This window comes from Aquarana catesbeiana, linkage group LG12 (genome assembly GCF_042186555.1).
Source record: "Aquarana catesbeiana isolate 2022-GZ linkage group LG12, ASM4218655v1, whole genome shotgun sequence".
Taxonomy (NCBI): Eukaryota; Metazoa; Chordata; class Amphibia; order Anura; family Ranidae; genus Aquarana; species Aquarana catesbeiana.
In genome coordinates, this window is record NC_133335.1 from 80,449,250 (window position 1) to 80,473,468 (window position 24,219).

Sequence of the window (24,219 nt, forward strand, 5' to 3'; positions counted from 1 at the left end):
CCACCGGCCAGGGTTGTGGGGATGAGGCCCTTGTCCTCATCAACATGGGGACAAGGTGTTTTGGGGGGCTACCCCAAAGCACCCTCCCAATGTTGAGGGCATGTGGCCTGGTACGGTTCAGGAGGGGGGGGCGCACTCTCGTCCCCCCCTCTTTTCCTGCGGCCTGCCAGGTTGCGTGCTCGGATAAGGGTCTGGTATGGATTTTTGGGGGGACCCCACGCCGTTTTTTTTTTTTTTTTGGCGCGGGGTTCCCCTTAAAATCCATACCAGACCTGAAGGGTCTGGTATGGAATTTAGGGGGAACCCCACGTCATTTTTTTTTTTAAATTTTGGCCGGGGTTCCCCTTAATATCCATACCAGACCTGAAGGGCCTGGTATGGAATTTAGGGGGACTCCCACGTCATTTTTTTTTAAAATTTTGGTTCGGGGTTCCCCTTTGGGGAATTCCCATGCCGTTTTTATCAATGAACTTCTATGTGTATTGTCGGCAATGCAATAGCCGCGGGTAGTTTTAAATGAGTTTTTTCCTTCAAAATTTCATTTTACTGTCAGACTGTTCTAAACACAGGAAACATGCGCCTCTTTACAGGCATACTATACACACACCCCAGGTACGAAATTTAAAGGGATATTACACTTTTATTGTTTGACTTTAAGCATTATTAAAATCACTGCTCCTGAAAAAACGGCCGTTTTTAAAACTTTTTTTTGCATTGATCCATGTCCCCTGGGGCAGGACCCGGGTCCCCAAACACTTTTTATGACAATAACTTGCATATTAGCCTTTAAAATTAGCACTTTTGATTTCTCCCATAGACTTTTAAAGGGTGTTCCGCGGCATTCGAATTTGCCGCGAACACCCCAAATTGTTCGCTGTTCGACTCGAACTCGAAGCTCATCCCTACTGGCTAGTACCTGGTTTGGAGTGGAGTAGTACCTTTTTTTTGGAGTTGGCCTATTTTTTTTCTCGTTTCCCAAGGTGGCCACCCTGGCATTGCCAAACTCAAGAGGATTGAGGGTGCCAACAGTGATCTCCTACGGACACATCATCCTGAAAGCGCCCAATCTCGTCTGATCTCGGAGGCTAAGCAGGGTCAGGTCCTGGTTAGTACCTGGATGGGAGACCGCCTGGGAATACCAGGTGCTGTAGGCTTTTGTTTTTTTGGAGTTGGCCAATTTTTTTTCTTGTTTCCCAAGGTGGCCATCTTGGCGTTTCCAAGCTCAAGAGGGTTGAGGCTGCCAATGGTGACCACCTACAGCCACATCACCCTGAAAGCGCCCGTTCTCGTCTGATCTCGCAGGCTAAGCAGGGTCAAGCCTGGTTAGTACCTGCATGGGAGACCACCTGGGAACATCAGGTGTTGTAGGCTTTTGTTTTTTTTGGAGTTTTCTCGTTTCTCGTTTTTTTTTCGTTTCCCTAGGTGGCCACTTTGGCATTGCCAAGCTCAAGAGAGCTGAGGGCACCACTAGGGCTCGCCTATGGCCACATCACCCTGAAAGCGCCTAATCTCATCTGATCTCGGAGGCTAAGCAGAGTCGGGCCTGGTTAGTACATGGATGGGAGACCTCCTGGGAATACCAGGTGCTGTAGGCTTTTGTTTTTTTGGAGTTGGCCTACTTTTTTTTCTTGTTTCCCTAGGTGGCTACCTTGGCGTTGCCAAGCTCAACGGCCACATTACCCTGAAATTCAGAAGTAACAGGAGTGTTAAGATTAACAGGGATGTTGAAGTTACCAAGAATGATTGTTGGGATTTCAAAAGAGAGAAAGTAAGGTAGCCAGGCAGAGAAGTTGTCATGGAAGCTTGATACCAGTCCAGGAGGACAGCAATTCTGAACAAAACTGGTGAAAATAGACGAATACAGTGAGCTTCAAATGAGGAGAGGGACAGAGAGGGGGGTGGATGAACAACCTGAAAAGTGCTTTGAGGGGATAGTAGGATTCCAACACCACCTCCTTTCCGTCCACTAGGCCTGGGAGAGTGAGTCCACAGGAGGCCACCATTGGAGAGGGCAGCAGGAGAAGGAAAGTCAGATTCTTCAAGCCATGTCTCAGTAGTTGCAAGTAGATTGAAGGACTTTGTCATAAATAGGTCATGGACGGTGGTAATTTTGTTGCAAACCGAGCGGGCATTCCAAAAGGAATGGGAAGGCTGGTTCTAGGCAGAAGAGGAATAGAAATTAGATTGTGTAGATTGCGGCTTCTGGCAGAGGATATGAGGTGCTGGATATGTTGGCCAAAGGTAAATGATGGTGGTCCAGGATTTGGTGAGAGAGGTTATATAGGAGTGAGACTTATGTGGGGGGACACTTCTCAGTGTCCTGGAGGTTTTATTGGTATGTGTGTTCAAAATTAGCAGGAGCTGATGAGTGCAGAAATATGGTGAAGAGAGGAGTGAAGGTGATATATATAAAGGCTGTGTGGTGAAGGAGAGAAAGTTTAAGGACTGAGGATGCAACTGTGAGAAGGAAAAGTAGGGAGTGCATGATACAGAGTGATGAGATTGAGAAGCAGACTGGATGAGAGATGTTCTATGGGGAATACGTGCCATTTGCTTCAGTGAGTGTGCTGTTATCGATGGCTCCTGCGCGCATGCGTGGGAGTGACGTCATCGCGTCTCCAGTCAATCACAGAGCCAGAGCCGCGATACCCGGAAGTGACTCCAGGGAGAAAAGTCTCCGGCCGGTGCTGTATACGGGCACCGCAGCGAGGGCTTCAATCTCAGGTGAGTATTACATAACAAGCTAGTATGCAAAATAGGGGATAGTTTTATGGCATTTTTATTAATCTTTTTTTTTTTTTTTTACTAGTAATGGCGGCGATCTGCGATTTTTATCATGACTGCGACATTATGGCGGACAAATCGGAAACTTTTGGCGCTATTTGGGGATCATTTACATTTATACAGCGATCAGTGCGATTAAAAATGCACTGATTATTGTGTAAATGTGACTGGCAGTGAAAGGGTTACCCAGTACGGGCGCGCTGCAGGGGTTAAGTGTGTCCTAGGGATGTGTTCTAACTGTGGGGTGATGGGCTACCTGTGTCACGACACTGATCGCTGCTCCAGATCACAGGGAGCTGTGATCAGTGTCCTGTCACTAGGAAGAATGGGGAAGGAAATGCTTGTTTACATCAGCATTTCCCCGTTTTTCCTCCCTGTGAGACGATTGCGGGTATCCCCATAATGCCGCTCCGTAAAGGGCAACATACAGGTACGTTAATATGCCTGTACGTGCCATTCTGCCGACGTATATCGGCGTGAGCCGGTCGGCAAGTGGTTAAGGCTAGGTTCACTTATCTGCATTTTGTGTGTGAAAAATGAATGGGCTGCTGTGCCTGTGCTTCCGCAAAAAAAAAAAAAAAGCGGCCGCAGGGAAATCGCATATTTTTTTGACCATGCGACTTCACTGTGGTTCCCACACTCGCAAATGCGCTGCTTGCTGAGATGCATTGGGTGCCACTCAGAATGAATGGCAGCCTCACGTGTCTCCTAAGAGCAGCGTGATTTAGCTTCGGGTGGTTGTGGGTGCGGGAACAAATGCGATTCCCATACCTGCAGCCACACGCAGAAGTGTGAACTTAGCCTAAGTATTATTTTTCTAATGCTTTTTTAATTAAAATTTTTTTGCCATTACAGTAAAGTGGTAGTAAACACCTTAAAACTTTTTTTTTCCTTTTTTATTCATTGTTCTCAGGGTTTCAAATTGTGTTTTTTTTTTTATTGCAAGTACCAAATTTGTAACACAAAATCATTTTTGTGTCATTATAAATGGCAAAAATTATTGAAGAAACCGTATACCACTATTTATTTCACAACTAGCGCTGGTTAAAATTGAAAAAATGTCTTTTGTAATTGTGATATGTATTTTTACCAATAGATCACATAGAAAATAAAATAGTTTTTGCAGGACAATGTTGCCAAAATGAAAGCCGTGTTTGTTATAAAAAACAATATATGTAATAAATCATTATATTAAATTATGAAAAGTTATCGACCAGTAAATAGGCCCATAGTGGAAATGTAAAAAATTATGTAAAAGGTTGTTGTGTAAATCTAATCACAGAAGTGTATGGCTCTGAATCAGCCCTCTTGCCTGCTATAGTAAATTGTCTAATAAATCAGTGATTAGAAACTACTGATGATATAGGCAGCTTCATGATTTAAAAGGGTCTTCTCAGGTGTGGTGTTAGTTCTGGACTGCTCAGAGGAGTCACATAATGGAGTCATCTGTGAAAGGAGGTGTGCTCTGTTTGGTGTTACTGAGCTTATACTGCAGTGATGTGGTAGGTTCTTCATGTTTATTATGTGTCTGGTGTTGAAATTTAGCTAGCAGTCACTTCTTTGTTTTCCAAACTCCATTGTATATTAGTTGTGGAATGTAAGAACAGCTTGTATGTGATGTTGCATGGCTCTAAAAAGATGGCGGTCATTGGTGCTTATGGACTAAACTGAACTCCTTGATTGCACTGTATGGGTTATGTGTGCACTGTATAGCCTTCTGTGTTACTGATTTTATAATTGGAGAACATCATCCAAAAACTAATAGTCTGCATCAGGCTGGATTATAATAAAATACTGCTTGCCTAGCTTCAGAAATGTATTGTGCTGGTTATAGAATTGGTGGTACAGTAGACAAGCAGTGTAATATCCAAGGTTCCATTGATATTGCTGGTTATTGGCAGTGATGGCTCGTCCATGGCTGCTGCGGCCACCGTGTGTGTTAGTGTTGCCACATCCTCCCTTTTAATCCATGACACACATGAATTACACAGGTTCTGAGTCTGATTTAATGCAGATAAGGCACCAAGTGAGTTTTAATTACCACCTTAATCAGCCACAGAACGTGTGTAATTCATGTGTGTTCTGGATTAAAGGGATGATGTGGCAATGTGTGTGTTTTTTGCACCTGATTGGAGCCGGAGGCCACCAGTGATTGGGTAAGTGACCCGGGGGTTGGCATACTATTTATCTGCCAGTTATCCACTGGTTATTTGTATTTACTTACCCCCCCCCCTGCTGGTACTGATAATCAGCTCCACCTGCTGATCAAAGCTTTCCAGCTTGTCTATCATCCATTTCACTTCTGTGTAATAAGGACCATCGCATGTGCATCAATGTGTCTGGTCTCTGCTAAAGCAGCCAAGTTTTGCTCAGTTTAAGGCCAGCACCATAGCATAAGAATTGTCTTTCTAGGAAAAGTATGCTACTGGCAGATTACTAGGTCATTCTGGGGGGTGTACTTCTTAGACCCCTTTCACACTGGGGCTGCCCGTGCATTAGTGGTAAGCGCTGCTCGTTTTAGTGGAGCTTTACTGCTGTTTAAGCAGTGCTTTTTGGCCACTAAAGAAAGTGTTTCCACCGCTCAGGCTGACACTGACCCAGGTGTAAGTAGAAGTTTCAGAGCAGAAGAGCTCCAGGTGCTGGCTGAATGCTAGGTAAAGCAGGCTTGAATGGAGAAGATTTGGATGCCGCACACTGGATGTAGTCAAAAAACTTCACTTTATTGAAAAAATGGGATCATCAAAACTGGTAATCAAAATAATTTGTGAAATACCTGGGAAAGCCTCCGGGCAGGTGAAGAGAAAAGCATATATCCTTAGGTGCAGACAAGCAAAGAAAGTGTTTCCACTTGTGTGTGTATCCCATTTTTTTCAATAAAGTGAAGTTTTTTTTTTTTGACTACATCCAGTGTGCGGCATCCAAATCTTCTCCTCCATTCAAGCCTGCTTTGCCTAGCATTCAGCCAGCACCTGGAGCTCTTCTGCTCTGAAACTTCTTACACCTGGGTCAGTGTCAGCCTGAGCGGTGGAAACACTTTCTTTGCTTGTCTGCACCTAAGGATATGCTTTTCTCCCCTCACCTGCCCGGAGGCTTTCCCAGGTATTTCACAAATTATTTTGATCCCATTTTTTTCAATAAAGTGAAGTTTTTTGACTACATCCAGTGTGCGGCATCCAAATCTTCTCCTCCATTCAAGCCTGCTTTTTGGCCACTAGTGGGGAGCTTTTAACCCCGAAGGGGTTAAAAATGCCCTTGTTGCAGTGCTTTCGAAGCATTATTCAGGTGTTTTGGCAGCGTTGCCCATTCATTGCAATGGGCAGGGGTGCTTTGGGAGCGCTGTATACAGTGTTCCCAAACCATCCTAAAGATGCTGCTTGCAGGACTTTTTCTAACATCCCGCAAGCGCACCAGTCCCAGTGTGAAAGCACTCAGACGGCATGGGAGGCAGTTTTTAGGTGCTTTACAGGTCCAATTTTAGCGCTAAAATGTGTGAAAGGGCTCTCAAATGTGTTGGAGGCCACAATAATGTAGCTGTGTCCAATCTGGAACAAGCATGCTCTAAACAAAGGGCTGCAGTTTGGAGACCACTGCTCTAAATGAAGAAAATTATATGTTGTGCGTGCGTTTTTTATTTTTTGTGTATCTTTCTGCTCTTACAACTTGGCAGCATTTAGGCCAAAGCATTCACATAATAGCCTGGAAACTTGCATTCTTTAAGGACTAGTTCACACCTCATGCAGTCCAGTGCGAAAGATTTGGGGGGGGGGGGGGGGGTCGGTCACAGGGCCGGGTTCACACTGGTACGAAATGCGCTCTGACTTTGGGAGCACATGTCATGACGTTTGTAAATCAATGATTGCCTATGAGGGCCGTCTTAACTGGTCTGACTTTGAAAGGCTTCTGCACTACTTTTGTCCTACTTCAGCCCAATGAATATCATTGAAGTCGGATCCTTGTCCTAACCATCTGACATGGTGATTAATGCAGCAGTAAAGGGAATTTGTCACACTGGGATAGTCTGACTTGTCCTTTGACCAATCAAAACAATCTCAAAGTTGGAGCAAAATCTTATCTTGTTCAAGTCAGATGAAAGTAGGACCGATGTTGCAGGGCAAAGTAGGATGACAGTCGTACAACAGTCGTGTTGCACCAGTGTGAACCCAGCCAAAACGAGACTTCAGAAATGGCAGCCTCACTTCCTTCGAATGTTTTAGTAAAACTTTTTTTTTTTTTTTTTTTTTTTTTTTTCCCAGCAGGGGGCACAGTGTAACCTGACTGGTGTGTGGTTGAATACACTGGGGTCAGTGTTCACACTTCATGTGGATGGTTCTCATCTTCGTGGTTCTCTGCACTCTTCCGTGAAGCTCTCTCAAGGGGGAGCAGATGATGAGATGACTGGAGAGCTGATTGGAGTCGTTGGGAAAGGGAAAGAGCCAACATTTAGCATGTCTATAAGCTGGAAAGGAGGAGGTGAGAGAACAATGCTTCATGTGGTTTAACTGAGAAAGCTTGTCTATAGAGGAAAATTTGTTGGTATATAATCGCTTAAACCAGGCTAACTAAAGTTACCAAAGCTGGGAACTGTAACAAATTTCTCAAGAAGCCTGATGGTGTGACCAAGCCATATTTATTGTACTGAAGTTGTTAAAAGAATTAGGTGATTATGGATTAAGCATAGCTCTCAACTGTCCCTGATTTGAAATGGCCCTCTTTCCTCATTTTGGTCTGATCTATGTAATTGTATAAAAACGCACTATTTATCCTCAACGACGCAAAACATAAATTCAAGCTAATATGGGAACCTTGGACTCAATTCATGGGTATAGCAATCACCCCAGGAATTCTCCCCAACCGAAGCCAGGACCAAAATTGAGCAGCCTGTGCCTTTCTCCCCTCCCCCTCTTACCCCCTCTGTCCTCTTCTACTTCCTTCTAGGGGTTTATCCCTCTTCTTTCTCAGGGTTGCTAAATAATACGAATGGTACCTTACCAGGGCATCACTCTAGAGACCGAAAGTCCTAATCGGAGGTTTCCCCTGGGGTGGACGAGTGGTGGGGCTCCACCTCCGGGCACAGTATACTCCCATTAGGGGTGCAGGAGCGGTGGTGCCCTCTTCTCCCTTCCTCTTAGGGGCTGAAGGGGCCTTCTTGATGATCTCTGGATCTCATACATAGGAGTAAAACGTTAGGATGGGAGGATCCCTGTTTAGTCCATCTCCATCAGCAGGAGACTGGGAAGAAAAATTTTACGTGGTTTGCATTCATTTCTCCAAATCAGATTGATAAGTTACACTAAGTCTGTAACCCACATCTTTTTGTACCATGACAATATATTGCTAGTTCTGTGTTAAAGCTACTCTGTTCTATAATGTATGAATATAATTACTTTGAAAGTAAAAATGCACTATTTATCTTTCAAAACGTTTCAGTGCTAAACCTTTCATCCAAATTATAAATTTCAAAAGCCAGAATAAAAGAATTGTGGTTAAAAAAAAGCACTTGTGAGTTTGTAGTAAATTTTTCTCCCCTCGTCTTTCAGGACAGCACCTGGAGAGAGCGCAGCTCCACCCACTTTTCCCAGGAAACACTGCAGTCAGTTTTTTTTTCTTTAAAGACCGGACACTTCCACCATGGCTTCAGTTGTAGTGTTTCCTCCGCCATGGTGGAAGCGCTGCAGGGAACCAGGGGTGTGCTGCGCTGTCTCCAGGTGGAGAGAGTTGGGGCATACCGGTATGTTGCGTTATGTTTGCTTCACAGGCCAGCCCAGCTTCCTCCCTTGACGTGTGGGGGTTGCTCCGGCATCCTCCCCTCATATCCGGCGAGGATTAGGCTGCTGGGGGTCCTCGCTCCCTTAGACCGGCGGCTAGCTTGGGAGGAGTGGTGTCTCCTTTTTCACCCCCATAGCTTAGCCTTCCAGGTTCCGGTGGCGAGCGCGTCACTATGGCCGGGGGGCGGGACCTCTAGTGGCTTCCAGTTCCGGCTGCTGGAATGCAGGAGGGGAGGGCAGGCGTCCAACGGCTGACGTCATTTCCGGCCCTCGCAGCGGCGAGCGGACCGGGAAACTTTGAAAAAGCACCAAACGCCATTGCAAATCCTGCAGCATGGAGGAGGAACAATCGGTGGTGGCCGGAGCAGGAGCCACACAGGTCAGCCAGGCCCAGGTAAGTGGGGACAGTGTCTCTGTAACTTACTCTATGGGCATGTTTTAGTTCCCTCTTTGGTAAATTTTTTTTTTTTTTTTTTTTTTAAGAGCCTGCAACATTCTTCCTGTGTATTGAAGCAGGAAGTAAATGTGTTTTTAAGATTATGAAGTAAATCTGTTGGGGGGATTTACTGGCTGAGTGAAGGAGGGGGGTTAAAGTGTTAGCTCTTCCATTCCTTTTCAGCATGCTGTTTGTTTATAGGTTTATCTGTTTGTGTATTTCAGAAGGCTAAAGAAGAGACCAAACATTCGTCTTTTTTCTGTTAAAAGAAAATGCCCATCTTGTAAAAATGTGCTTAAAGAGTCCTGGGCTAAAGTGTTATGCAAAGGATGTATTGCAGACTTAGTGAAGGAGGAAACCACTCCTAGTGCACCTGTGGTTCAGCAGGATTAACTGAGCTCGTTTAGAAAGGATTTGGCAGATACTTTTGAGTCATTTAAATCTTACCCTGACAAACGTCCAGCCGCAGGCAGCTCAGTACCTCGTTCCCAGTCTTCTGTTTCTGCATATAGGGGTGACAGTGACTCGGAAGAGGAAAATCGTAGCGTGGCTACGGAATCGGAGGAAGAAGCAGACGAAGAGAGAATCTTCTTCTGCTCAATATAAATTGTCTCTAGAGGAGGTGGATGATCTGCTAAAAACTATCCACACTACTCTTAATATTACAGAGGACAAAGCCCTACTGTCGTTACACGACAATGTTTCAAGGCATGGGTGAAGTGAAAAACAGGATGTTTCCAGTGCACAAGTTTCTGTCAGACAATTAAAAGAGAATGGCAGGACCCAGAGAGGGCCCCCTTCTCTAGATCCTTCAAACGCAGGTTTCCCTTTGAGGAAGATGCGGCCTTCTCTCAAGTGTCAAGAACTGACCTTGCGTTTGAGGACATGGGTATCCTCAAGGATCCCATGGACAAGAGGGCTGACTCCCTGCTAAAGAAAGCTTTGGATTCCACCCTAGCAAATCTAAAACCAGCTATGGCATCAACAGTGGTAGCCAGAAACCTGGAGCACTGGTTGGAACAACTGAAAGCTCATATCGAGGCAGGTACACCTCGTAAGGATCTTTTGGAGACCTTACCAGTGCTTATGAAAGCAGTTGGATATATAGCAGATGCTTCGGTGGAGTCCGTTAGGATGTCGGCCAGATCATTTGCTCTAATCAATTCAACGCGCAGAGCTCTATGGGTCAAGACTTGGACCGGGGATACAGCCTCTAAGACCAAGTTATGTGGTTTACCCTTTGAAGGGGATTTGGTTTTTGGCCCAGGTCTTGAAGCCATTCTTGAGAGAATGGCCGACAAGAAGAAGGCCTTCCCCATTAAGAAAAAGGTGGTTCCTCAGGGCAACAAATTTTCTCGAATCGTCTTCCAGGGCAGCATCCGAGAGAGAGGCTCCTCCTCCCTAAAACAGGAAACACATTAGTCCACCATTATAAATTTCACACTCTTACCTGCGTGCCTCAGTTGTTTGTGTTTCCTCCGGACCCACAGGAGCTGCAAGAACGTTTATTTTATTTTCACCTGTCTCTGTGCTTGTTGCAGGAGACCCCCTGCCAGCATCCCATACAGCCCAAGGGGCTTTGGGAGGGCGAGCAGGCGCAGCACTGGGCAACATTGCTCAAAGCCTGAGATTTCGCCCCTACTGAGGGGTCTGCAATCATCCCCCCAGGCTGCAGGAGGACTCTGTTATCCCCACCCCATGCCGCTGTTAGGCCTGTGTATGCTTCCGCAAGCACCCCCCTCTGGCTTTCCGCAGAATCTGGAGCCCGCCAGGGGGGATGGATACATGCATAGATGGGCGCCCCCCCCCCCCCCCCGCCGCCGCCCGCTGCCGAAAACCTCAGCAGCAGAGGGTCTAGCAGGGAGGGTTTTGCACCTTCTAAATTAGGTCCCTGGTGGCTGCGGCTGTCCCCCCAAACGAATCCACCGCTCTCCGGGCGGCGCAGCAGCGTCCTCACCGCCACAGGCTGCTACAGGAAGTCGGGGGTGTACCAAGATGGCGCCGAGGAAGTTCCGCTTCTGGGTTGGCGGCCATTTTCCTGTAGTCTATCTACTACGGAGATAGAGCAGGGACACCTAGGGGCGGGAAGTTTAAAAAAAAAAAAAAAAAAAAAAAAAGAGAAAGCAAACAGAATACAAATAGCAAATTTGTTCAATGCTACCCTTCACTACCAGCACAGTTACTCTACAATACAGCGGCATGTGCAGGTGTGTCCACCAACCTGCACGGGGTCAGCCGGGGGCGGGGCCGGAGCTTATGCAGGAAGCAGATAAAAAGGCCTCTAAGCAGAGGATCCTGGTGGCTGATCATGTCTGACGCTTCCCCACCCTGCCCTGCAGATCCTGCAAATCAGGACAGCTCCAAGGTAAGCCAGAATATTCTTGAATTATCTCTGTCTTAACCTCTTTACTGCCTATCTACAGGCAGTTCCTTTGACCACCTGAACTCACGGGGTTTTTTTGGTCTCTATGCTCGCTTGCAGGCAAAGACCCCTGAGGAAAGGAAGGCTAAAGGCAAAACATGTGCCTCATGCAGCCACAGGCTTTCCCCAGATTGGAAAAAGCCCCTGTGTCAGAAATGCTTAGACAAAATGGTGGCAAAAGAATCACAGGGATTTTTGAAAGACCTGCTCAATTCTTTTAAGAAAGAAATTCAGAGCACCATGGCACCACTACGCTCAGCTATAGAGAAATTAGAAACGCCAGCAAGTGTCGCTCAGGCCAGTATCCCATCTACCAGCGGAACACACATTCCAAGGGAGAACAAGGTACAGGCAGAACAAGAGGTGGATTCAGATGAATCTGAACAATCTGAATCAGAAGACGGTATCTGTTCAGACTCAGAGGAGGAAGATGACACGACAGACTGCAACCTGTTTCCTTCTGAGGACACAGACAGTCTTCTCAAAGCCATCACTGAAACGCTAGGCATTAAAGAATAGAAAATAGAAGCTCTCCTGAAAAGGGCATGGGAAGCAGGGGCGGCAAACCTAAATCCGGCTATTGCTTCCACCTGCACAGCCCGAACCTTGCTAATCTGGCTAACCCAGCTGCAAGATCTATTGGAGAACGACACACCCAGGGAGGAACTAATTAAAACCATCCCCCACACTAACTAGAGCGGCAGCTTTTTTGGCAGATGCTTCAGCAGAAACTGTCAGAATATCCTCTAGGACCACGGCACTACTAAACTCGGCCCGCAGAGCCCTGTGGTTAAAATCCTGGGGGGGGGATGCACCTTCCAAGAACCTTTTATGTGGCATACCATTCACTGGAGACCTACTGTTTGGTCCCGAACTAGAAACAGTCCTGGATAGGACTGCAGCAAAAAATAAGGGGTTCCCTCAAACCAAGAAGAGACAAGGGAAGGCGTCCTTTCGGCATTTCAAGAAATTCAATAAGCCAGGGGCAAAAAAGCACTGGGGTCAACAAAACAAGAAAGGCAAAGGTGAATTCATCCTCAAGCCTAATACCCAAAAGAACAAAAAACAATGACTGCCTTCAGGTGGGGGGCAGATTGGCGGCTTTCTCCCACCAATGGGAGGAGATAACAGAAAACAAATTCATACTGCGCACCATAGCGGACGGTTACGCAATAGAATTCTCCAACCGCCCCCCAACCAAATACTTAGCGACCATGCTACCCAAGGACAGCAATCAAGCAAAGGTGTTTCTAGAATCCCTACAGAAACTATTAGATCAGAAGGTGATTTGTCACGTTCCCCAAGAGGAGGAACAGAAGGGCTTCTACTCACACATCTTCGCAAAAAGAAAACCATCAGGCAAACTAAGGCTGATACTAAACCTCAAACCACTCAACCGAGGAATAAGATACAAGAGATTCAGAATGGAATCTATCTATTCAATCAGGAACATCCTACCGCAGGAGACATTCATGGCAACACTAGACTTACAGGATGCCTACCTACATGTCCCCATAAGGAAGGATCACCAAAGGTTTCTAAGGTTCGCAATCCAGGGGCCAGCAGCTACGCTGCACCTACAGTACACAGCTCTCCCCTTCGGAATCTCCTCAGCTCCAAGAATATTCTCAAAAATAATGGCGGAAGCGCTAAAAGGTCTAAGACAGGAGGGTATTGGAATAATACCATACTTAGACGACCTCCTGTTCTTTGCGGACTCAGCAGCAATCCTAGAAAACAACCTGCGCAAGAGTATGATCTATCTGCAAAACCTGGGATGGTTAATAAACGCAGAGAAATCGCAAATGATCCCAAGCCAGAGAGTAGTGTACCTGGGATACGTGCTGGACTCCAGACTGTCAAAAATTTTCCTAACAAAGGAAAAAGACGTAAAAATGACCCAAGCAATTACGTCCCTGCTAAGGAACCATTCCACAACGATCAGGCACGGAATGTCCGTACTAGGACTGATGACGTCTTCCATTCCAGCCATCACCTGGGCACAAATTCACATGCGACCCTTACAGAACTACATTCTGTCCCAATGGGATGGCAGGCAAGCATCCCTAGAAAAATCCATTCCCGTCCCCGCCACAGTCAAACAAACACTCTACTGGTGGCTCAACCCACTTCGGGTCATCGAGGGGCGCAGATGGGCTCAAGTCAATCCAGTCAGCATCACAACCGATGCAAGCGCCCTAGGATGGGGAGCCCACATGGAAGGGCGGTTCTCGCAAGGGAAATGGACACCCAAATGGGCACGAGCCTCCTCAAACTTGAGAGAGCTGAAAGCTGTGGGGGAAGCGCTAAAAACCTTCAAGCCAGCATTACAGGGGAAGGATGTAAAGATACAATCAGACAACGCAACGACAGTCGCATACCTAAACAGACAAGGGGGCACAAAATCCCAAAAACTGATGAGACTGACACAATCTATCCTACTGTGGACAGAAGTGAACATAAGATCGATATCCGGTATTCATCTAAAAGGAACAGACAATACAGTGGCAGATTTCCTGAGCCGGAAAACGATAAAACACACGGAATGGTCGCTAAACCAAACAACCTTCACTCAAATCACCCAGAAGTGGGGAATACCCGAAGTAGACCTATTTGCTTCCAGGGCGAACGCAAAATCTCCGATATTTTTCTCCCTGGACCCTACAGATGGCAACAGCGGGGTGGATGCTTTCAACCAAAACTGGAAATGGCATCTGTGCTATGCATTCCCTCCAACTGCCATAATCCCAAAAGTAATCCAAAAAATCAAGGCAGAGAAAACAACAGTGATACTAATAGCACCACACTGGCCCCAGAGAGCATGGTTCAGTCATTTAAAAAATCTCAGCATACAACCTCAGCTGACACTGACGGACCGCCCGGATCTACTGTCACAAGGCCCAGTCAACCATCCGAACCACAAAATCTTGAAGCTCTCGGCTTGGTTACTGAGAGGGTAAAACTCCAGAACAAAGGCCTGTCAGACAGAGTAATCAACACCATCTTAAACAGCAGAAAGCCGGTAACGCGAGCCATCTATGAGAAAATAATGAAAAAATTTGTTTCTTGGTACGAAGACAGACCAATCTCCAACGGTGGGATAATTCCAATAGTTTTGGACTTCCTACAAGATGGTGCAGACAAAAACATATCACCAAGTACCCTGAAAGTACAAGTTGCAGCACTTTCCTCGGTCATGGATACTAGACTAGTGGAAGACCCGCTGATAAGACGATTCCTCATAGCTCTTAAAAGATCCAAACCAGCCAAATTGTACAAAACTCCCACCTGGGACATGGGCACAGTACTTAAGGGCTTTCTTTCCCCTCCGTTTGAACCTATCGAGGACAGCTCAGACAAAAACCTCACGTTAAAAACTGCGCTCCTTCTGGCCTTAGTATCCGCCAGAAGAGTGAGTGAGATCCAAGCTCTATCTTCAATAGAACCATACTGTCTAATACATCTGGACAAGATAATTCTCTCTCCAGATCCGGCCTTTCTACCCAAGGTCTCTTCTACATTTCACAGAACCCAAAACATCGTCATACCCTCACTTCCAACAACCATGGATAGTAGGAAAAGAAACATTTACAGCAAACTTGATGTAAGGAACACGCTCATAGCGTATCTCGAAAGAACAAAAGAATGGCGTAGAACGACCTCCCTCTTCATCCTCTATGCAGGAATCAACAGAGGGAAACAAGCTTCAAAAAGCACCATCAGCAGATGGATAAGGATGGCCATACAGATTACCTATAAGGCACAGAATCTCACTCCACCTAGTGAAATCAGAGCGCACTCAACTAGAGCCTGGGCAACCTCGGCCGCAGAGAAAGCAGGGGCAACTCCGGAGCAGATCTGCAGGGCAGCGACATGGTCGAGCTTCAGTACTTTCGCTAAGCACTACCGCATAGACCAGCTGTCTGACCAAGACCAAGCATTTGGTCGTAAAGTGCTCCAGTCTCTAACCCCACCCTAGTAAGTATTGCTTGATATATCCTCTCGGATGCTGCCCTGGAAGACGATTCGAGAAAACAGAGTTGGGTACCTGGTAACTCTTTTTCTAAGAAGTCTTCCAGGGCAGCACTAGTTCCCACCCTTGAAACAACAAAAACCAGGTACAGAGGGGGAGCTTGCAGCTTACAGGGAATTCCTTCGGTGCTTTAACATAACTGAGGCACACAGGTAAGAGTGTGAAATTTATAATGGTGGACTAATGTGTTTCCTGTTTTAGGGAGGAGGAGCCTATCTCTCGGATGCTGCCCTGGAAGACTTCTTAGAAAAAGAGTTACCAGGTACCTAACTCTATTTTCGTCCTTTTTGGAAAACCTCAGACTCAAAGGAGACAGGATATAAAAGACCTTGGAGGTTTCAGAGGCAGGGGCAAGTCAGGGGTACTCTTTTGCCCCCCCCCCCCCCCCCCTACCCCAAATACAAAGAGCCAGTGACTGTTCCCCGTCTGTGGGAGCAAGGTTACAGACCTTCTTCCCACAGTTGCAGAGGATAACACAGTCCGTTCATCCTAAAAACTATAAGGGAGGGTTACGGACTTTGCCCAACCCCCTCCGGTTCGGTTTTATATAACTCAGGCTCCCAGAGACCCAGAAAAGCTTACAGCGATGTCGGCAATTCTTCAGGAGCTAATTCAGCAGAAGGTGGTAGTAAAGGTTCCCCCCAAAGAGGTGGAACAGGGGTGCTATTCGCACCTCTTTCTGGTGAGGAAGCCTTCAGGCAAGTTCAGATTAATCCTGAAGATTCTCAACAGAGCGGTCAGGTACAAGAAATTCAAGATGGATACGATCTTTTCAGTAAAGGGTCTCCTGACCCTAAACTGTTATGGTATCCATAGACCTGAGAGATGCATATCTCCATGTGCCTATAGCCTCAGATTTGCGACCAGGATAGAGGGGTCTGTCATACATCTACAATTCAGAGCTCTCCCTTTCAGGCTGTCATCCTCTCCGAGGATATTCACAAAGATTCTGGTAGAGGCCTTAGCCCCTCTCAGAATAGAAGGAATCTCGATTGTCCCATATTTAGACGATCTGCTAATATTTGCCAAAGCAGGGCACATATTGGAGAGGGATCTACAAAGGACAAGGAGTCATCTGGAGAGCCTGGGGTGGTTAATAAAAGAGGAAAAATCGAACATGATCCCATCACAGGCAATAACCTTTCTAGGTTACACTATCGATTCCATACAGGAGAAAATCTACCTCCCAGAGGAGAAGATGGTAAAACTTTAGAACGCTATAAAAAAGGCACAGACAAACCTGCCAATTTCTATCAGGGCAGTGATGTCTGTTTTGGGGCTCCTTACTGCAGCAATACCTGCAGTACAGTGGGCATGTTTGCACGCAAGGGAACTTCAACAGACAATTTTGAAAAATTGGTCCTATGGAGAGTCCCTAGAAAAAATAACAATATCCCCCCCCGAGTTCAGAGGAAGCTCTGGTGGTGGAGGAGTCACTCCAATCTGGATAAGGGCCTGCTCTGGTGTTTTCCCCAGGAGAGATTAACAGATGCGAGTTCCTGGGGTTGGGGCACCCACCTGGAAGGACAGATGGCTCAGGGGAATCGGACAAACAGGGAGGCCAGGAGATCCTCCAATTGGAGGGAGCTAAGGGCTATTCTCCTAGGACTATGGGCTTTCGGGAAAATAGTCCGTGGTCACCATGTTCAGGTGATATCAGACAATGCCACAGCAGTGGCATATGTTACAAGACGGGGGCACGAGAAGCAAGGTCTTGCTAGCCTTCTCAGTTCAGATGCTATCCTGGGTGGAAGGCAACGTAAAGTCCCTAACAGCTGTACACCTAAAAGGAGAGTTGAATCTAGTGGCCGACTTTCTAAGCAGAGAAAAGATACTAGAGGCAGAGTGGAGTCTGAACAAGGAGGTATTCCAGGAATTAACAGAGAAATGGGGAACTCCTCAGACCTGTTCGCATCCCACGAGAATTCAAAGGTGAAGGCCTATTACTCACTAAACAGGCAAGATCAGGCGAAAGGATTGGATGCGCTGGCACAACCATGGAACTTCCACTTGTGCTACCTTTCCCCCCTTTCAGATCCCTTTGGTGTTGAGAAAACTACGAGAGACCAAGTATGATCCTAGTGGCTCCTTTTTGGCCCAAGAGGCCCTAGTTTGCAACCATACAGAGGATGGCAGTGGAACCACATTGGGTTCTCCCACTTCGAAAGGATTTATTATCCCAGGGACCCCTTCAACATCCAAATATCAACCAGCTCAGGCTGACGGGTTGGTTACTGAGGAGCAGCTTCTAAAAAAGAAGGGGCTTCTCAGATAAGCTGGTGTCAACCCTGTTAAGTAGCCGAAAGAAGGTTACCAGAGGTATTTTAAGACATGGAAACGGTTTACAATTTTTCTCCATTGTTTTGGCTCATTTCTTGAAACAGAAATGGCATTCTCAAAGCTCTAAGTTCATTTGGCAAAACAGTCTTACAGTTCAGCACAACTCTATAACTCACGTGCAAAAGCTCATATCTCTCCCAAAACTGTTCACTCATGCTTCAAAACCATATTCCTTTCCCATTTAAAGAGTCACTGCCCCCAAAATGGCAAAGATTCTTCTCAATTGCTTTGGCTCATTTCTTGAAACAGACCAGACGTTCTCAACTCTCTTGGTGCTTTTGCCAAAATAACCTGGATGGTTCAGCACAACACCATGGTTCACCTTCAAAAGCTCATCTTTCCCAAAACAGTTCACTCATGTGTCAAAAATAAATTTCTTTCTCATTCATATAGTCAGTGGCCCCACAATGCTTTGTCCCTTTGGCATTGTGTAAGCACTGCAAGTCAAAATGTTTAGATGTTTTGTCTCTATGGCAGAGGACCATTGAAATATCCCTCATGTCCACCTTTCAGTCTTAGCCCAGTCCTTCATTGACAATGGTTACTGTACAGTTTTTGTCTAGCTAACTGAATACAATTGTGTATAAAACTGAAAAAAAGAGAAGATTTTAGGGTAAGAGTAGCCTCCAAGGTTTGACATCACAAATTGCACTCATACTGCCAAGGAAAAATTACTTTACAGTATTGTAACCATTATCATTCACACACAGTAACTTCCATACATCAGAGTAAAAAGATAATGTATACAGCATAATATACAGAAATATATAAACACACAAACAAAAAACAAGGAAAATTACATTTAGCTTACAATGCTGTAAATAAAGCTGGAGTTTCACAACTACTGTAACATCTCTTCACTGGCCACCGTCCTCACCCTCCTGCCCATTCACACGCTGCTGTCTGTCTGGCCACAGATTCTTATCAACATTGCAGCGTATATCCTCCCTTGCGATGCAACGAGCGAAGAAACGGTGTGCATGTCGCAACCATCCCCTAAACTGATCTCCTGTAATATCCTCACAGGCAGCATCCATTGCATGGAGCAGGGACCTCTGATCTTGGGCCCGATGCTCATACACTCTCCAAGCGGAGAAAAACTCCTTAATAGGGTTGAGGAAAGGAGAGTAAGGTGGTAGGAACACCATATCCATCCTTGGATGAGCAGTGAACCAGGCCCTGATAAGCAGGCCACGGTGGAAATTCACATTGTCCCATACAATTATATATTGTGGTAGGTGAGGCCCTATGAGACCTCTCTTATTTTCAGGGATCAAATCCAAATGAAGGCGGTCCAAGAAGATGAGGAGCTTCTGTGTATTGTATGGGCCAAGACTGGGGATGTGAGTGGCCACACCATTCTCAGAAATGGCAGCACACATAGTTATATTGCCCCCTCGCTGGCCTGGGACATCCACCGTGGCCCTGTGGCCAATAAAATTTCATCCAAGTCTTCGGCCCTTGGCCAGGTTGAAGCCAGCCTCATCCACATACACAAGTATGTGAGAGGTCTCGTTTCCTTCCAATGCCATTATTCTCTACAATAGAGTAAAAAAAGAAAACATTAAATCAGTCATACAGAAGAGTCATACACTACAGTTACATAGGAATGTTCTATGTTCTACACAAGTTCAATATATTCCAGTGGTTCCAAACCTGGGGTACATGTACCCTATATAGAGGTACTACAGGGGGTATTTGACAGAAAGGGGAGTGGAAAAATTTATCAATGAGTAGACTTACTGAAATGTTACAGTAAAACCCACAGTATTAGATAGATTTACATGGGAGGCACTACTGTAATTGCAGCTCTTTGACCCTTTTTCTTATTGTATGTTGTATTGTATGTTATATTCTTCAAAATAAGGATTATAATGATAATTGCATCATACAGTAAGCTGCAGTTTTTAGACAAAATGTTTATAAATCAGATACGTAAATCAAATACTTTCATACCTGGATTACCTAGATTCAGAAATCAGGTAAAGTGGGTACTGAAACCAATACATTTTGGGAACCACTGCTTATGGTAATTGTAAAAAGGTTATCTTGATGGACAACCAGTGACTGACTTACATGTACATACTGGTACCGCAGCTCTTTCACTCTGTCAGACTTCCTCTCAAATGGTACCCTGTAAATTTGCTTCATTGTCATCTGCTGCTTCAATATGCAGGCTATTGTGGAGATGCTTATAGAGTGACATTTTGGAATATGGCTTTGTCTTGTAGGATTGCAGTACGGATCTGTCTCAATGTGATGGCATTATTTGCAAACACCATGTTACAGATCTCTTGTTCTTGTTGTTCATTGAGAAGTTTTCCTCGGCCACCCGTGCCAGGTTGTCTTCCAATCCTAGACACAGAATTCAAAGGACAACACTCCATTCATAATTTATACCTTATGTATTCCGTACAGAATGAGTTACCAATGTAATCATATTGTTTTACTTACAGTAACTTTACCACAATTCCAATGCATCACTGCACAGTGACTGGAATATTACTGTAAACTGTATCATGAATATTGTAGAAAATAAACTATTCCATAGTTTATGTTCTACAATATTTTTCTTGTCATTGTTAGTATCATACGTAACATCCCACTGAGGTAAGATACTGTAGGCCTATCACACACACACTAAATGAATACGTAAATAAACATATCTGTTGCTATATGCAGTGTCCTGTCCTATACATTATATAATTCCATCATTGACTGAATACATACCTGTTTTCCCTGCAAAAGGTTTGGATGATAGAGAAGACTGTAGAGCGAGGCACATTAGGCTGCACTCGGCGACCTGCCTCCGCCATTGTGAGGCCATGGTGGATGACATGGTCAATTGTGGCCCGAATTTCATCAGGGACAGCATAGTGTCTTCGTGCTCCTCGGCCTCTTCCCCCTATTCCACCAGCATGCACCCTTACTCCTCCTCCTCTTCTTCTTCCTCTTCCTCGAGCAGGCAGTTTCCCTTGTTCATTTACTTGGCCAGGTGCCTCCATGTTCAGAAATTGTACTGGTCCTGCATGGTCAAGCTCTATATATACATGTTTGGCAGCATTTACAATCATGGACAGCACCTGTCAGGTAACTAAACATACTGTTTGATTGGTCATCTAAAACAAACTCCGACTGCTCCTTTGTTAGTCAAGTTCTAGTTGCACCTGACTGTCAATTGCTGTAATCAGTTTATCAAATGTTCCAAGAGATTCATATATGGTATTCATGGTATTATGTTCCTGAATCATTTTGACAATTGAACAGACTATTGTGCATGTGATGACTTAAACAATGAAATGACGCTGACACGTTTTGGAGAGAACAACCATTAGACTGAGAATTGACAATCAGTTTAGATCAACAAGATCTATTCACTTGGAAATTGTGCTAAATGTAGGCTACTTGTACTTAATCATTTGAAAGATGTACTGAGACACTGAGACATGTACTGAGACATTTGCAATTTTGATGAAATGAATGAGAAATGCAATTCAGTTGTGAACAATTGCCAAGTGGTTTGGAGATTTGTCCATGTTTTGAGAATGTAATTTCTGTTTCAAGAAATGAGCCAAAACAATGGAGAAAAACTGTAATTCCTGGTGCATGACTAAAAAATGTTCACAACAGGAATTGCCCTCAATATTAGTTTCTCAATGAGGGTATGGAGATGGGGCTGGCAGCCAGTACCCTGAAGGTCCAGGTAGCTGCCTTGTCGGTGTTTCTTGAGAGAAAGTTATCTCAAGAACCATTTATAGTTAGATTCTTCAAAGCATTGGCCAGGCTTAGGCCGGTACCTTTCAAATCTTTCCCTAAGTGGGATTTATCTCTGGTGCTACAAGGGTTGATCAGAACACCTTTTGAGCCCTCACAAGAAGCGACTTTAAAAGTATGGACGCTTAAGCTGGTTCTTTTGGTAGCAATTACCTCAGCCAAAAGAATAAGTGAGTTGCAAGCTCTATCTATAATAGAACCCTTTTGCTTGATATTTCCAGACCGGGTAGTGCTGAAAACTGACCCGGGTTTCTTGCCAAAGGTCGCAACCTTTTTTTCATAGGGCACAAGAGATAGTTTTACCTACTTTTTGTCCTACACCATCCAACTCTAAAGAGGAGGCTTTTCATACCCTGGATGTGAGAAGATGTTTACTCCATTATTTAGAGATTACGAGAGTTTAGGAAGACTTTTTTTTTTTTTTTTTTTTTTTTTTATATTCTTTTTTTTCTGGATCACGCAGGGGTCATTGTGCTTATAAAAGCACTATAGGCAGATGGCTAAGAATGGCGATCAGTGAAGCATACAAAGCTTCAGGGGATGATCCTCCAGCAGGGGTAATGGCCCATTCAAGGGCAATAGCAACGTCCTGGGCGGAAAGAGCAGGGGCCTCTCCAGGTCGGATATGTAAAGCGGCCACGTGGACAAGCTTCTCCACCTTCACCCGCCACTACAGGTTGGACTTGCTATCAGCAGCGGAACAATCGTTTGGCAGGAAGGTCCTGCAGGCGGTGGTCCCACCCTAGAGTAAGTACTTTTATCATCTCCAGGTGCTGTCCTGAAAGACGAGGGGAGAAAAACCCTAGTTAGACTTACCGGTAACAGTATTTCTACGAGTCTTTCAGGACAGCACTGATGACCCTCCCTAATTGGTTTTAAAAATGTGGTGTTATTGCTATGTTCTGCTTATCTAATTTCAGCATGGCTGGAGGTACTCTATGAACAACTGAGGCCATGGTGGAAGTGTCCGGTCTTTAAAGAAAAAACTGACTGCAGTGTTTCCTGGGAGAAGTGGGTGGAGCTGCGCTCTCTCTCCAGGTGCTGTCCTGAAAGACTCGTAGAAATACCGTTAAGTCTAACTAGGGGTTTGGTTTTTTTTTTTTTTTTTTTTTCTCATATTAACCTAATGAGATCCATCTTGCTTTGTTTGTTTTTTTTTTTGACTAGCCATGCCTTGTTTCTTCAATACACTAGTGCTCAGTTTTTCTCTAGTTTTAATTACAATTTAAATGTCTTTGTAGAAACTGTCACTGCATGGGTTGGCCAGTGCTTCTTAAACTCGAATTACCCTTATCTGCACTCAAGATGGATACTAAGATCACAAAGTACAGAGGAAGAGGACTGGAAAGCTACCAGGTAATTAGAACCACTGAAATAGTTTGTTTAAATTGATAATTGGGCAGTCTTGCTATATTAGAGCATGGGGTAAGGTCTTAGTGATATGCAGTTAGTCCTGTCCATGGAGACTTGGCTCTTGCCATATGACCAAACTGAAAGCTTCACCAATGGTACAGAAACAGCAATTACACCTGACTGGAATTAATCTATGCAAAACTCACTAGAATGTGGAAGTCTCTAAAAATTGATATGTATGAAGAATCTCACAACTTGAAGGGACCTTTCCAAATTAATAAACACACATATCCTGTGGTTGTGACCTACTTAAACTTCATAGGCTTTACTTGGTTGACCCTATATGAGCACCTCGATTTGGCTGACAACCATGTTCATGGGGATGGCCAGCCTCATCTGTTATGAGCGCTAATGGCAATGACATGATCTTTCTGGCAGTACTAAGCATGGGAGATCAATGCCATGGATGTGTTAATGGTTAGTCTGGTAGGAAACGGGATTGATTGAAACTTTATAAAATGGCAAATGCCCTTATAACATTGCTCTGTTTGCTTGGAGGGGGGGTTGTGGAAAGAATTTGCTACAGATATTCTTGGCTAAAATGTTTTCTCATTAGGTCTGTGGACCATATACAGTACATAACATGTGGTTTCTTTTTTTTTTTTTTTTTCAGGACTGGTGAAGACTACTTTTATCCTAAATGATTGAACTGGCATAAAATAAATATTGTGATGAAATGGAGTTTGCATGGATTTTTTTTTTTTTTTTTTTTTTTTTCTCCTCTAAGAGCTCATCTATTTCAATGTAGTACCTGTGTGCTGAATATACATCCAGACCAATACTGCCAGCTATGTGCTGGCTAGGGATGAGCTTCGTGTTCGAGTCGAACCCATGTTCGACTCGAACATCGGCTGTTCGATCGTTCGCCGAATTGCGAACGTTATGGGCCGTTCGCGCTAAATTCGTGTGGCGCGTCACGGCCCATAATTCACTGCGGCATCGCAGTGCATTGCTGGCTGATGATTGGCCAAGCATGCACTATGACCCGCATGCTTGGCCAATCACAGCGCTGTCAGTAGAGAGAGCTGTAATTGACCAAAGCCAGGGTGGCTTTGGCCAATTATGGCTCAGGGGATTTAGTACACACCCCACACTATATAAGGCCGCCTGCACGGCGGCCCTGTGTAGTGTGTGTTCCGGTGTGCTGAGAGATAGAGAGAGAGAGAGAGAGAGAGAGAGACAGTGTCATTTGATTTGAGTTAGATAGATTAGGCAGAACAGTCAGTCAGTTAGCTGCACTTACAGTGTATTG

General features: G+C 45.1%; 1 protein-coding gene and 3 pseudogenes across 1 annotated transcript in view; all 4 read left to right on the forward strand.

Moving 5' to 3' along the window:
• The window catches only part of LOC141114446 (avidin-like), a 47,739-nt gene extending 24,094 nt beyond the window's left edge, over positions 1-23,645 (forward strand). Inside the window, exons 2-4 of the mRNA XM_073608120.1 lie at positions 7,038-7,254; positions 22,796-22,910; positions 23,581-23,645. Coding sequence (XP_073464221.1) covers positions 7,176-7,254; positions 22,796-22,910; positions 23,581-23,611 — 225 coding nt within the window. The 5' untranslated portion in view covers positions 7,038-7,175 and the 3' untranslated portion in view covers positions 23,612-23,645. The remainder of the gene's footprint in view (positions 1-7,037; positions 7,255-22,795; positions 22,911-23,580) is intronic.
• LOC141114654 (5S ribosomal RNA) lies at positions 1,035-1,154 on the forward strand (annotated as a pseudogene).
• On the forward strand, positions 1,253-1,371 carry LOC141114644 (5S ribosomal RNA; annotated as a pseudogene).
• On the forward strand, positions 1,477-1,595 carry LOC141114603 (5S ribosomal RNA; annotated as a pseudogene).
• Positions 23,646-24,219: the final 574 nt, after the last annotated feature.